At 42.7% G+C, this 15,869-nt stretch overlaps 2 protein-coding genes across 2 annotated transcripts in view; one reads left to right on the top strand and one right to left on the bottom strand.

The window, feature by feature from the left end:
• The window catches only part of LOC135217567 (cytosolic Fe-S cluster assembly factor nubp1-like), a 184,004-nt gene that overhangs the window by 69,724 nt on the left and 98,411 nt on the right, over positions 1-15,869 (bottom strand). The gene's annotated exons all lie outside the window — the stretch shown is intronic.
• LOC135217576 (cytosolic Fe-S cluster assembly factor nubp1-like) overlaps positions 1-15,869 on the top strand; it is a 28,903-nt gene that overhangs the window by 9,462 nt on the left and 3,572 nt on the right. Inside the window, exon 3 of the mRNA XM_064253544.1 lies at positions 2,454-2,641. Within this exon, the coding sequence (XP_064109614.1) occupies positions 2,454-2,641 (188 nt within the window). The remainder of the gene's footprint in view (positions 1-2,453; positions 2,642-15,869) is intronic.

Raw genomic sequence — 15,869 nt, 5'->3', positions numbered from 1 at the left:
TTAAAATTTATGATTATTTTTTATCAGTAACATTGTCAAAATACCATTTCTTGTATTAAGGATGTTGAGCGCTGGCATAAGGGTGAGATCATTATTCATGGTAGAGGAATTATCATAATGGGTTTGGGGTGCAGGCTCTGAATGTTTAGTATTATCTTTTATCTTAATTGTCTGATCACCTTTGCCATTATTCAGGAACAAGGGGGCAACACGGTAATCTTGTTTGAAGGAGGCTAGTAACATCAAGACAAGGCAAAAATTTTTCAGCAATGCCATTAATACTATCATCTGTATTTACCTATATGTATACATAATATCTTTTCATTTCTGCATACTTACTAGTATGTACTAGAGATTATTTCAGATAGGTTTAGAATTACTCTGTGTCATATTGTGAACTTCAACTATTTAATTGAAATGAAAGTGCTTTTTTAAATTTTTTTGTTATTACGTATAGTACAGTATTTACTTAAGACAACCATTTTCTTAATAGGAAGTTAAATTAACATGAAGAGGATCAAACAGTGTGGTTACTTTCTCCACGATAAGGCATTGTACTAGTAAGATGCCAAAAGGTAATAGAATTTGCAAGATAATGAAATGTTACCAAGTGTTGTAGAAGTTATCCAGGCTTTATTGTTAAATACAGAAAATTGACGATTCAAATTGTTTTGCCAATGGAAGTGCGGAGAAATGATAATTTTATAGGCACTATTGATATAAAAATAATTTAGTGCTATCATATTAGAATTCCTGAAGAGTTTGTGTTTCCCTCAGTGCAAAAGTAGTGTTTACCTCTCCATGACACAAGAATTTGATATGCAGAGGAAGTTGTATTTTTGTGAAGTATGGCACGATTGGGAAAAATTTAGCAATAGAAGCTGAGAGTTCAGAATTATCAGTGAAATTTAGCCACAATCTCTTTAAATTTCTCAATGTTTTTATCAAAATGTAAGGAAGCCTATGCTATCCACTATTACAGGTGTCTTCTGGAGAGTAGAACTTTAGATAATAGGTGTGACATACAATGACAACTTTTGAAGTCATAAGTTCTTTTCTTCCAATGAATTGTCTTGCATTTTTCTTGGTTACAAAAAATTGCGTATGGAAAAATAGAATACTCTATTGAGCCATTCAAAACCATAAAAAATATATGTATGGTTATTATTCAGATCTGTAACACTTATTAAGTGGATTTTTTAAAGATCACTTACAAAATACTGAAGTTTTTGCTGAGAAAAAAGATGTCTGTTTCATGAAGCAGAATATTAACTAGTTCTCTGCTTTATTTTCTTTTTTGCATTTGTACACAAATATCACAGCTTAATACCAGTTGTCAACTTTGTTAGGTTAAACCTTAGGTAACCTAGTCACTATAGGCTATTTGTTTGCATTTGCTGTGCATGCATTTCCAGTTCTTTTTGCCCAAAGCTCATGATATGTCTTTCTGGAGCCTTCAACATCAGGGCAGTTGCCAGTTCCTGTATTTGTTTCTTGCCAAAACTAGTGAGGTTTAATGCAAAGGTTAGCAGGGATTTTCATAAAGATACTGATTTATTTATGACACATTTGTCATGGTAATTTTCACACTAAGGTACCGGTTATTTTCATGATAAGGTACCAGTACCTCTTTGTTGCTTATTTTTTCATATGTGAACAAAACTGTGGTCTTAATAATAGGATAATTTCTAGCACCTTGCTGGATCCGGTTAAAAAGCATATGAAAGCAAGGAATCTTGTGATATCTGGCAACACATGCGTAGATCAGGTGAAGAGTGGTCAAGGACCACACACCTACACCACCACGTCAGTCTTTTCTTTAACCGCCTTGGCGAGAGTCGTGGTTGACCTCTCTCAGCCTTTACCCGGTTCATTGCCCATTTCATTTGTGTTTAGTTTGTGTGTGTGTGTGTGTGTGTGTGGCTGATATTATGGCTCTTTCTGCTCCTTTTCGGCCTTGTCAACGTGTGTGCCCCGGAATTCCAGGTTTCCGTGTTCTCATTTTTGGCTTCGACGGCAACCGATCCCCACATCATGTGTAGCAGGTGCCTGTTCTAGTTTTTTGTACTATAACGAATCCTTGCACGGATGCCGGGCATGGCCTAAAGAGCAGTGGAAGTCGTTTTATAGCAAGAGGAGCATCGGATGGGGATTCGACTCTTCCTTCATAGGAAGGTTTTTCGCCTCTTCCCGATGTTTCGTCTCCTGCAGTATTCACCCCCCATAGTAGCGTTGTGCCTGTGTCTCCTTCCTTTTCTTCCATTGATTCGTCGCAGGAAGTATCGGGAGGCCATTTTAATGATTCCTTGTTTTAATAGGCTAATTAGAATTATTATTTTGATGAAAGTTTAACTTTTCCTGATTTTTATTCTTGTAGTATTGTTATAGGGATTTATATTAGCAATGAAGTAGTTTAAAGAAATACATCTCTTAATATATGAATTTTTCTTCAGACTGAAACTGAAATATTTCCACCAACGACTGGAGGTGGACAGCAACTTGCAGCTGATTTTAACCTACCATTGTTGGGAAGGCTACCACTGGATCCAAGGATTGCAAAAGCATGCGACCATGGAGAGAATTTCTTGACTGAAGTACCAGATTCACCAGCAACTGTAGCATACAAGGAAGTAGCACAGCGAAGCATCTTAGAATTTCTTAACTTTTCTTGGAAAATCCCCTTCTTTCCCCCTTTTAGAAAAGCAACAGTCTCCATATGAGCATCATAAATATTTTCTTTACCAATGAGCTGCTTTTATTTAACAAGGTTCCTACAGTCTTACTACTCAGGATAGGCTATTTTTACCTCACTGTCCTTTCAGTAATAGCTTCACAGAAATGGTATACCTCCTCCAAAATCTACCTCTCCACTGTAATTCTCCACCTCCATCAGTTGACCATTACCTCTTTTTATACATTCTGTGACTTTTATCCAGTTTAAACTTTGTTATCCCAGAAATCTCCTGTGATGCCATTTATTTTATTATATTCAATACATAGCACAGAATTCACACTTGAATCCTGCCTATAGCATCCCACTGAGCACTTTGGATCTCTACCAGTAACTAAGGACATTGGTTTTACTTACACTAATTTTTCATACCCATGTTCTCTGTGCATATCATATCTTTCAGTATATTAAAAATAATTCAAGTATTTTACAGTAGATACCATAGACTTAGATGGTTTAATACCCTCTTTCATAAACTCAGAAAAGATATGTAGTTTTATGAGATGTCAGGGAAGAATGTCAGAAGTTGACACACAATTATTTATCCAATAAATAAAAACCTCTTAATTATACATAAGGTCTCCCCTCCCCCATGCCCCTCTTACTAGTATGCTGGCAGAATGAGAACTACTGAAGCGTTCAGATTGTGATTGGTGTTTGTTCTGCCAGGGTAGATGTCACCCATTACTAACCATTATTTTGCCAATTTAACCCTGGAGGTTGTGATTGTGTGCTATAGCTATAAGATTTGAAATAAAATAATATCTGATAAACAGGAACTTTTTTAAGTTTGCATAATTATATATCAAAATAAAGGTAAAAACATTAACTTTATGAATAACAAACATGTGCTTCCAGAGTTGCATTTGTTTACTACTGATAGACATGTTCACAGCTTCCTAGGCTAACACCAAAAATATACCACTCAGATAAGTTTACTTATTCCATTAATTTTGCATTGAATACGTCCAGCCACAGCACAGTCTGGAAGACAGAATAAGTAATAGACTACAGAGTAAAGGCCTCTTGAGAAGTCATTGAAGGGCCCTCAGCCCTTTCCTGATCCAGGGTCAAGCCAGGCTTTAGATGGCTTATGTCTGAATTAAGATGTCTGAATTAAGATAACGAGGCATCAATTGAACTACATTAGTAGAATAATATTTCCTATGGCGCACAAGAGGAGGGAGAAGCTTAGATGACCTATTGGAGCACAGGGAGCCATCCTGACCCCAAGACCAAAGCATTGATGTGCTGCAAAGTGAATTGAGCATGCCCAGAACAAGGAAGCTTAAACAAAGCTCTAGCGTCCTGCCACGGACTGAGCAAGGCCTTTATGCCTGTAGGGGTCATAGAAGACTGAGTCTGTGTCCTACCCCTGAAGATTATTGAGCTCACGAATGAGATCAATAACTTCCGAAGAAGACTCCAGCAAAGGAGAGTGGCAATACAAAGCAGAAGGCCTTGAAGGATCCTCATCCTTCCCTAAGGCTACTGGAAAGGTTTCCCTAGGAAGCCATACATCACACCCTGCACCAACAGGACTAGGACCTTGTACGACGGAAGATCCTGAGAAAGAGGGCCCAGAAACATGGTCAAGTAATGAATCACATACATGGCTTTGAGCCAAACCATGTACACACTTGTGTGACAAACCACTTACACTCTTGTGCAATGAACCATACCCACGACCATGTGATGACTCATGTACACAGTCACGAGATAGAGTACATACAATGCAATAGAGAATGTCATGGTGGATGGCTGGAAGGCGGAGACTAGCCTCGGGAGGTCCCCCCGCCAACTCTGGAAGGTGAACTACCAAAGTTGGGAACCTCCTTGGGGAATTGAGAACCTGAAAGCCTAGGCTTCTTGGACACAGGAGAGAGTCTGACCCTCCCATCACACAGGGACGAAGAAGCCTTGCTAGGCTGAGAAACACGTCCACAGACCCAAACCGCCTCATGTCCACAACCGTCCACAGCCTCACAATTCCCACTACGAACACATTCGTTGGGAGGCAGAACAGGAGGAGAATCAACAGTCTTTGGGAGAGGAGAACTCCTAGAAGGTGCAGGACCAGCGACCTGAGTCATAGGCACCTTCGACCTCGTAATCAGAGCCTTATCATCCTTACGGCTAACTCAAGCAGGCTAAGGCAACAAGAATCATTTTGAAGACTGGGGAGAGTGAAGGCCATCATGAACTGGAGCACATACACTTACGTGACCGAATGAGACGCATTTGTGCTGGGAAGACAGCGAAACACTCTTCTTACTCCCAGAAGACAAAGCAATAAAGTCCTGAATCCTCCAACGTATGATCCGAGAACGAGAAAGAGATGGCAGAGGGGAAGGAGCTCTCCTTCTACGACACTTCTTGCTAGAAAGTATAGGATACCTCTCGCTAAAAACAGAGACCAGCTGATCTACCACCACTTAAAGGAACATTTCTGATGGCTCAGCAAGCGACTGTGATGACAGTACGTATAGGTTGAGAGGATGCTGGAAGGGGCATCACGGCATTCGGAATGGTAGCGCGATTCAGTGGTCTCACTGGTGGGGAGATAAGAGGCAACCCAGCAAACGTCATAGTTGTCGATGGTGTCCCGCTAGGCGGCAGTACACGAGAACCAAAGTAGTGGAGACTTGGAGGAGTGGGGACAGGCAAGGGGACCGGAGGAGAATGGCAAGCAGAAATAAAATGCATTCGAATATTTTCGTAGCCTAAGCTTTCCTATATGCCACAAATGTGTAATCTACCCACCTGTCACGTTTCTCGGTCCCAGTATAATCCAGCTTAAGACTATGAACAACACCACAACATGACTTACAACCCACAAACTCCTATAAGACAGAGAGCTCTCTCCTGCACTACCAAACACAAGGTCCGTGCGCCATCCTTTGCATGCTTTGTTATTGTTTACTTTTCCACCCCATGCTGCCGCCATTTCATCTTCTGTGATGTCTCAACACAACTCAAATACATCAAAACATTTTTTAAAATCAAACATGTTTCCCATACATTGAACATTGCCCGCATATCACCAGGACTTGAACTCCCTTCTCCCAATAAATTAGGCAAGGAAGGGTTTTTCCCATGTACTAATTGGTTAGGAGAGAAACCTCCATTATTTACTAAGCAGTTCTAGCACTCACTACCCGTCTTAATGCAATGGACCTTTCTACTTCCTCACCCTCTATCGTCATTCTTAAACTTTCTTTGATTATGCCTGCGCTCTTTTCACATAAATCTCTTGCTCCATGGAGATTCCGATGCTGTGGCTAATACTTTCATATTCCGTCTCTGCCATCCTCCTTACTTTTTCATTTTGAACTTATCCCCATTGTTTGACAATATTTTGGAAGGCACTCCAAATATAGCAAACCAATCTTTATCCAAAAAGCCTGACAATACTTCATTGCCATATCCACCATTACCTAAAACTTTCTTCTATCTCTCCCACATCCATTGTAGCTGTGTTTCTTTTGTATCTTTTACATACCTCACAACTTGCAGTCAAGTCTGTTAGCAACTTTTTTATTTCCTCCTTTTCTTTCTCTCTCAAACCATCAATCCACTGTGCTTCTGTGACCAAACCGTAGATGTAACTTCACCACTGCACCTTTAATTTTCCTCAGATTCTTTCCGTTCCAACCCTCCAGCAATAATTCTTCTTCTACCTTCCTCCTCAATATTGGTGATCTTAAGTGACCCTGTTTGTCTTCTCTTAACTATGCATACCCTCATTTCCCCTAATACTTCTATTAGTATAACAATTTTCTTTCAAATTTATGGTCACACCCATTTTACTCAATGATTTCTTACCTATTAGCCATGGTACATCACCCTGCAAAATATCTGTCTTCAAATAAAACTTTTTGTTTTTCAATATCATTGGTATTTCCATTACTCCTTTTGACTATATGGATACTCACCAAAATTGAATACTTTATTAGACTGTTCTAGTATCCTTCATTCTCCTCAACTCTTCCAGACTCAAACCCACAACAATGTATGCTAGTCACAATTCCCCACAAACTGTCGAGTCACAATACCTCCAAAAACTGTCTATTTACATCCTGTCTAAAACTGCATCAGCCTCTTCCCAAGACTCTTCCTCTATTTTCCTAACATCTATGTAAACTTGTTCTTCTGGCCCAGTTTCTGTTTTCTGCTGATTTTCTTCTTGTTCATATGCGGAACAAACCTTCGGTCTTAAAAAAAGGATTACTTTCCGAGTGCCAGCTGGTAACCAGTTAACACAATCAAAGATTGTAAAGCAAGGAATCTGTGAGATCTGGCAACTCCGGTGATAGTTAGTCAGAGACCACGCACCGAACCTCGTGACGCTTCAGTCTTTTCCTTAAACCGCCTTGGGGAGTAGACACTTGCGCTTTGCTCTCCTTCCAAGCCGGTTGTTTTGTGCCTGTGTTCTTTCTTTCAGTGTGTTGTGTGTGATTGTTTATTATGGCTTCTTCCGAGTCTTCACGGCATCATCAACACATGTGCCTGGGCATTCAGGGTTTTCCATGCTCAAGGCTTTAGCGTGTACAGCTACGGATCCACTTACGACATGCAGTAGGTACAGACCAAATTTTTTTATAGTTACGAACCCCTGCCTGGAATGTCGTTCCTGGCCTAAGTCACAGCAGAGGGTGTTTTATAGGAAGAGGGAACTTGACAGAGTTTTGACCATTCCTTCTTGGGAGGATTTTCTTCACCTTGTCTGGATGATTCGGCTGCTCCCTCTCCCTCGATCGGTCTTCCTGTTGCTAGTTCTAGTGTGTTCCCATGTCACTTCCTTTTATTCCACTGATTCGTCGATGGAAGTATCGGGAGTGCCACAGGGTGATGTTATTGTTTAATGTATCCCCCTCTCCCTCAGGTTCCAACTATCTTCCCAAGAGGGAGGTGGTTGCATCATCTAATTCCTTAGTTTTAGGTTTGGAGTCATCCAAGATGGCAGCGGTCTGGGTGTTGCTTGGGCTACAGGGTTCACCTTCCTTGGATAGACTGTTGTCACATTTTTTGGAGGCTCATACCCCCCTCCAGCCCCCATTGCTCTCCCGCCTCCCCCTGGACTCCTCTACATTGGCTCTTAGGTGCTGCCATATTGTGGAGCCTCACCTACAGTCTCTGGGTTGCGCCTTATCACTCCACCAGTGAGGCCATCAACTAGCGCTGGTCGTAGAGATGTTGTGACGTCACTCCCAGCACCCTCTCAGCCTATAACATCGGATGCAGCAGCCACTCATCCTCCCATCACTATGACATCATCGTCCTCTCTCGCTGAGCCATCCGAGGCATTGTTTCAAGCGATCTTCAAGAGGCTGGACTCTATTTTGCTAAGAAGACGGATCGTAAACATAAGATCTCTTCTCCACCTTCTGCTTCAAAGAGATCTCGTAGGGAAGGAGATTTATCTCCTCCTGCTTCTTCTCCATCACTGCCTGTTCATCATGTCAGAAGTTGGAGGATCAAGGACTTTTGTGGTTTGTTTCTTCTGCGAGCGGAGGGGGTGCATCACCTTCTGCCTCTCATGACAGTGTTTCCCCCATACACGTCCATGTTCATGCAAGTGAGAGGGGTGCTCCGCTGTCTGCCCCGAAGGGTCTTGCTTCTCCATTGCAGGTTCATGTTTGTGAAGTTAACGTTTAAGCTTGTGAAACGGAGGCATCCTCCTCTTCGTTACATGGTCGTGTGTGTCATGTGCGTGCTGGTAATGCATCGTCATCCTCTCTTCACAGCCGTGTTTCTCCTCATGGACGTGTTCATGTCAGTATAAGTGTTGAGTCTTCACCTTCCATATGCGGTCGTGTCTCATCCTTGCATGTACGTGCTGATGATTTTGGAGGTACTCCCTCTTTATCTGTTCCGGTCCCAGTTCGACGGCGTAAGGAAGATAAGGCGCTGTTTAAAAGGTCAAAAGTTGCAGAGAACGGAAGTGGTCCAAGTTGTGTTTAAGTATTCTTCACTCGACAAGACTGGTTGACAGTAGGGAACGTGAGGCTTCCCTGGCCCACAGATGTGTTCCTCGTTCTCCTGGAAGAGGCCTTCACCTTAAGAGTCAATCACCTTCAAGTAGCTCTCCTCGGCAGCGTTCCTTGTCTTGGGACTGTGCTCGTGAGACGTGTACTCCTGTCACACTGCCACGTACGTGATTCCTCTCATGAACGCGTACATGTTTCGCCTGACATACATGTACATGATCGTTTCAGCAATGGTGTACGTAGTTCTTTACACGAGCCTGTATGCAGTTCGAGCCGAGACCGTACACAAGAGTCGTTGCATGATGACGCTCGGGAACCTTCAGTCACAGTGTCTTTGAGTTTTAAAGACTTCTCTCATACCAATAATGTCTAGAATATTAGGCTCCCTTGGGAAGCTTCATCGGTGCTGTTGCAAAAGGAGGATGATGCTGCCAAGCCTTCTTCTTTACGTCAGTCACCGTTGCTGGAGTAGGAGGGAGACACTCAAGAGTTTTTGTCTTCCTTTGCAGAGGTTGTTGATGTCATTCGTGAGTTCAACAATCTTGAGTGTAGGACGCAAGCTCAGTCTTCTATCACCCCGACTTGCATAGAGGCCTTCCCTTGCTGGGTTGCCAGTCACGGATTCCTTAGGACTTCTTTTGAACTTCCCCTGTCGGGTCACGCTCAGTCCTTCTCACAACGTGCGAACACTTTGGTGTTGGACCGAGAAGGTTCTCTACATTCCAAGGGGTCTTCCAACTTTCTTCCTCCTCTCGTGTGCGGCATAGGAAATACTACTCAACTAATGTACAGGCAGTCCGGGTTACAACAGGTTCGGCTTATGACATTCCGAGGTTAAGGCGCTTTTCAATTATATTCATCAGAAATTATTTCCAGGATTACGACGCATGTTCCAGGGTTACGACGCCTACAACGCTGATTTGGCAGAAGAAATATGACACAAAAAATGCAAAATAATCAATATTCAAAGGTTTTTTGATGAAAAATACAATAAGAATGCAGTTTACATGGTTTTCAATGCACCCAAAGCATTAAAAGTAAGATTTTCTTAGGATTTTTGATGATGTTCCGGCTTACAACGATTTTCGGGTTACGACGCGTCTCTAGAACGGAACCCCCATCGTAACCCAGGGACTGCCTGTAGTTCATTTGATGCCTTGTCACCTTAACCCGGACATGATCCGGCTTAAACCTAGTCTAACCCTAGAGCAAGTTAGGTCGGAAGGTCCTTCCTTGTCATCACAAGAGGCCTTAGCTATGGAGACTACAGCGGCTTCCATCTTCCAGACAGTCTCATGGCTTGACTTGTCCTCCTCGATAGCCAAAATTGCTTTGGAAAGGTCTGTAGGAGGTTTAGTGATTTCTTCCTCACTCACTAGACTATAGTAGTCCGGTGGTAAAGCGTTTTGTTACCTGGCCCACCTTAGTGCGAACTTGTGGGCCAACCTCCTCCTAGCCAGGAGAGACGCAGCTTTGTCCAAGGTGGCAAGTTCAGTGGACTCTTGAGTCTTTATCCGTGCTCAGGAATGGGGATCTTCTTGATTCGCAGTTTCTGTTCCCGAGGACTGAATTAGAGAATACAATTGACCGACGACGGGCAGATACTAAGGACAGGTTAGTTCATCAGGTGGTATCCAAGTCGGAGGGATGTTCACGATGTCTGCCTCCTCCTCCTCTTCAGTGACAGGTAAGAAGATTTTTGCTCGTTAAATCCCTTAAAGGTTCAGCTTTGGCAGTGGTCTCTCAGTTTCCCTCTCAGGCTAAGTCTAGCAAGCAGCAGCATCCCTTTCAATCATGCCCCTACAAACCTGGGAGGGGATCTAGAGGAAGGGGCAGAGGGGGTCGTCAATAGAGTGGGCGCCTGTCCCTCTCCTTTGCCACGAGTAGGGGGATGCCTGGCAGGCCAGTGGGCCAAGTGGCAAAGTTATGGAGCGGAGAAATGGGTGGTAGATGTTCTGCAGGTGGAATATCTACTACCATTCAACTTCTCTCCTCCCATCTCAGACAGACCCTTTCTCAATCAGACGTATGCTCACAACTCCCTGAAGTATTAGCTCTTCTGGAGGGAGAGTTAAAAATCCTGAACATGGGTGCGATAGAGGAAGTAGAGCATCCTTCTCCAGGGTTTTACAGTCACATTTTCCTAGTAACAAAAGCGACAGGCGACTGGAGACTGGTTATCGACCTTTCCACTTTAAATCATTTTGTCAGGAAGACAAGGTTCAAGATGGAGATGCCATGGACAGTGTTAGTAGCAGTAAGGGACAACAACTTGCTGTCAATAGATCAAAGGATGTACTTCAAGATCTCTATTCACCCTTCGCTTCTCTCTGGGAGAGCAGATATAAAAGTTCCAGGTCCTGTGCTTCAGGTTGACCATATCCCCTCAGGTGTTCACAAGGGACTTTGTCCTTGTCTCACATCGAGGAATTCGCCTGTTGATGGTTACCTCAATGACTGGCTGGTCTTAGCAAGCTCCAAGGAGGAAATGCTGCTGGACAGAGATTCTTCAGTTTTGTCAGGAACTAGGCATAAGAGTAAACTTAAAGAAGTTGAATCTTGTTCCCAGCCGGAAAGCTCTTTATCTACATATGGTAATAGATACAGCAGCATCGAGTTTTTCCGTTGGACCAGAGGTTGGAGAAGTTGTAGTTAGTGGCACGCAAGTTACTATGACAACCAGAACAGCTAATTCACCAGTGGCAGGTCCTTCTGGGGATTTTGTCCTTCTCTGGAGAAGCTGATCCCTCATGGGCGTCTTCATCTTCGGTCTCTACAATGGAGATTAAAAGACTTCTGGTCCCTGGCAGGAGATTCCCCTCTTCACTGAGTTCCTCTGTCCGAAGAGGTGAGGCAAGACCTTCATTGGTGGTTGGACGACTAGAATCTCTCAGTGGGTATCTCTATGCATCTACCCCTCCAAACTTCTGTTTTCAGATGCCTCTATCACAGTCAGAGGCATTTGGGATACGAAAGACAAGCTGCTATACATCAATGTTTTGGAGTTGGAGACAACTTTCGGGGTCTGAGAGGGTTTCGAGAGAAGGTAGAGGGTCATTCGGTGGTTCTGATGCCGACAACACCACAGCCATCTATGTGAACAACGGGCTCACTGCTTGTCACCTATTCGTTGACGGTCGAGTTACACAGTGGGCAGTGGGCAGTCAACAACTCGGTGGAGCTCTCTGTCAGATACATTCCAGGCAAGAGAAATGTGGTCGCCGACAGGCTGAGTCGTTGGGACCAAATTCTGAGCATGGAGTGGTCTCTGCATCAGGTTGTGGCAGATAGGCTCTTTCAGGTTTGGGGGAAGCCTATACTAAACCTCTTAACTCGGTTCAACAGGAGCTGGAAGTTTACTGTTCAGTGGTCCCAGATCCTCTGGCTCTAGCGGAGGACACCTTCCAACACCCTTGGGACAACCTGGAGGTGTACGCCTTCCCACTGTTTTGCTGACTCGTCAAGTTCTGAACAGGGTAATGAGTTCTCGAAATCTCAGGATGACTTTTATAGTTCTACTGTGGCTGCAAGCATAACGGTTCTTGGACCTTTTGTCCCTTCTGTCAGAGGTTCCAAGAGATTCCCCCATGGCAGAGCTTCCTTGCCAGCCTCATGTTGAAAGGTTTCACCAGTCAGTAGAATCCCTGTCTCTTCACAGATGGAGACTATCAAATATCTGCTCTGAGCGAGAGGTTTTTTCAGCAGCAGGACGTATGTCCAGTTACCTCAGGAATTCGTCTTCAGCAGTTTACCAGGGGAAATGGGCAGCCTACTGTGATTGGTGTCATCAACAGGGTTTCTCTTCACTCAAAACCTCTGTTCAGTGTATAAGAGATTTTTTTATCTTCCTCAGGGATGAGAAAGGCCCTTCTGTTTCTGTTATCAGGGGACTACAGAGCACCATTAGGTTTGGTGCTACGTCTGAAAAGCATGGACATCTCTTCATCTTGGGAGATCTTCTTGTTTTTCAGGGGATTCAAGCAGACCTGTTCTCCAAGGGAACTCAAGCCTCCAGCATTGGATGTTTCACTTGTCCTGAGAAGTCTCACTCAAGCTCCATTTGAGCCCTTGTGTTGATCATCAGACAGGGATTTGACACTGAAGACAGTTTTCATGTTGGCCTTGACTTCTTCAAAAAAGTTTGGGAAGCTTCATGGCCTAAGTTATGATGTGAAACATACCAGGGGTTGGGAGTCTGTGACCTTCGAGTTTGTCCCAGAATTTGTTGCCAAGATCCAGAATCCCTCGGTGCATGACAATAGATTTGCCTCTTTTTCCATTCCATCTTTGAATGACTTTGTAAACAATGACCTGCAAGAGCTCTTGCTATGTCCTGTCAGAGCCTTACGTTGCTATCTTAAAGTTAACTCCCAGCTGGTTTAGGATACTTGTACCTCCCTCCAAGTATAGGTCTATCCTATTGTTAAGACCGAAGGTTTGTTCTGCATATGAACAAATGACAAATTTTTAATCAATTTGTATTTTTCTTAGCTAACAAACCTGAGTCTTAACGGGTTTAAATGCCCACCTCTAGCACCCCGCTCACTCTTTTATGTATTAATATTTCCTGGGTTGGGGAAAAGACAAGCGTCATGAGGTCCAGTGCGTGGTCTCTGACCAACTATCACCTCGTACGCACAGGAGTTGCCTGATCTCACAGATTCCTTCCTTTACAATCTTTGATTGTGTTAACTGGTTGCCAGCTTGTGCTTGGAAAGTAATCCTCATGTTAAGACATCAGGTTTGGTTAGTCTATGAAAAATACAAATTGATTAAAAATTTGTCATTTTGTTTCAGATTTCTTGCATATTGCTATTATAATGTTATTTCCCTTCTTTACTTATAGGATTTCTTCCACCCCCACCTCAGTTTCATTTTCCCAATATCTCTGGTTTTTTTCTTCTCTCCCAGCTTTCGCATTGCCTTCTGACCCCCACCATTCCCATTCCTCTTTATTCCCTAATCCCTCAAATATTCTTTTCATGATCTGTAACACTGTTTTATATTGCAACTTTCTTTGACCACACACTGCTAATACAATTTGTTTTTTATTTTCTGTAAGATTTGCTTTTTCCAATAGTACATGAAAACCTTTAGTTTCTCCTTCAAGCATGCTTTTTCCCTCACTCTGTTTACACTCTGATTCTGCCATTTCATACCTAATTATAAAATCGCTCATGTTTTCACTAGATTCTCTTGCTATTTTAAAAGTTTTTTCATTTACAGTAATTCTGCATTAGCATCGTTTAGATAACCTTCATCTTGTTTGGATAGGATTATCTTTGAACCCTCAGTACCCTTAAGTTCATTTCTATCTGTTCCTTCTGTGACCTCTAGGGTTTTCCCTTTTAAGCTCATTCTTATCTCTATCCCCAGGTATTTCATTTTTACACACACCACTAGCCAATCTTCGACTTGTCCCTCTCCATCCTTTGTACTCATCTTGTATCCGGCTAAATCTTGGACAATCCCTTCTACAACTTATCTCCCTTTGTTCACTATCTGATCTGACCTTCTTTAATCAGCCACGCTCTGCTACTGGTTTGAATATACTCCTAACCTAATCTTTCCTAAATGCCACAAGCATGCAATCTACCCACCTGTTCATGTTCCTTGGTCACAGTATAATCCACCGTAAGAGTGTGAACAACACCACAACATGACTTACAACCCACAAACTCCTATAAGGCAGAGAACTCTCTCCTGCCCTACCAAACACCTGGTCTGTGCGTCCTCTTCTGCACTCTCTGTTATTGTGTACTTCTCCACCTTACGCTGCCGCCATCTTGTCTTCTATGATGTCACAATACAACTTAAATACATTGAGACATTTTCTAAAATCAAACACGTTTCCCATACATTGAACATTGCCCATATTTCACCAATACAGAAAATAGAAATAAAATAACACCGACTAAACTGATAGATAATCAGGGTGAACCCCGTAGGCCTAGTATCACCCGAACAGCAGCCATCTTGTGCAATTCTGTATCTAAAACAAAGGAAGAAGATGGAGTCACCTCCTCCTCCCAGGAGGGAGATTAGCTTCCACGAGAGGGGGCCACGTTATACACAAAATTATCCTGTGCAACTCCGATACTTCCAAAGATGAATCAATGGAAGAAAAGAAAGGAGACAGGGCATCAAAAGTACAGAGGGAAAATTTCTGGAAGAAGGGGACACAGAACTGTCCACTTGGGGAAGCAAGAAAACTTCCCAAGAAGGGTAAGTAGATACTCTACGGTGCTCCCTCTTGTAGATAGCCTTCCACTGCGACACAGGCCAAGAACAACACTCTGGGCAAGGGTTACTGATAGTACAAAAATTGGAATGGCACATATTGCAAGTGGTATGGGGGTCAGTAATGGAAGACGCCAAAAATCTTGAACATGGGAATCTTGGAATGCCTGGACACATGCGTTGAGAGAGCTTAGAGCTCTTGGTGGAATCCATGATAAAAGACAAGCAGGCACACACACATGGAAAGCAAAACACAAATAAATCGCAGGCTAACAAATAAACTGGCTTGAGAATGAGAGCACAAAAGCAAGACTACTCTTCAAGGTGATCTAAGAAAGATTGATGTATCACAAGGTCCCAAGCCCAGTCAGTGACCAACTTCCACCTCGTATACTCATGAGTTGCCAGATGCCCCAGACTCCTTGCTTTACAATTTTTTTTATTGTTTTAACCGGTTTCCAGCTGGTGCTAGAAGGTTTGCTAGCTATGAAAAATACAAATAGATTAAGAATTTGTTGTATTTGCAACTCTTCATACATAATAACTTTAAGTAACACAAATTTTCATCATTCCTCTTGGCAAATTCTTTTAAGCATAACATTTTGCCCATACAACTAAAACCTGACTGGGTGCCCGAGTTGCTGTGATGGTATGTTATTTGCTCACGTCCCTTTACTTCCCCTATGCAAACATTGAGTGAAAGACTAAGTTGGAATTTTTCCATGACTGTGGCAATTCAACTTCTTCACACATTGGTTTGCCCATGGTGTTATAAGACAAAGGGTTAAGGAGCTTTTCATTGCTTATTTATGTGTAACTGGAATAATGACAGACCTACAGTAGTACATAGAAATAAGAGGGCTGTATGAATAGAACACATTTGATTTACATTTATATACACATTCATG

Source organism: Macrobrachium nipponense, chromosome 19 (genome assembly GCF_015104395.2).
Source record: "Macrobrachium nipponense isolate FS-2020 chromosome 19, ASM1510439v2, whole genome shotgun sequence".
In the NCBI taxonomy this organism is placed as follows: Eukaryota; Metazoa; Arthropoda; class Malacostraca; order Decapoda; family Palaemonidae; genus Macrobrachium; species Macrobrachium nipponense.
This window is presented reverse-complemented; position numbering and strand designations above follow the sequence as displayed.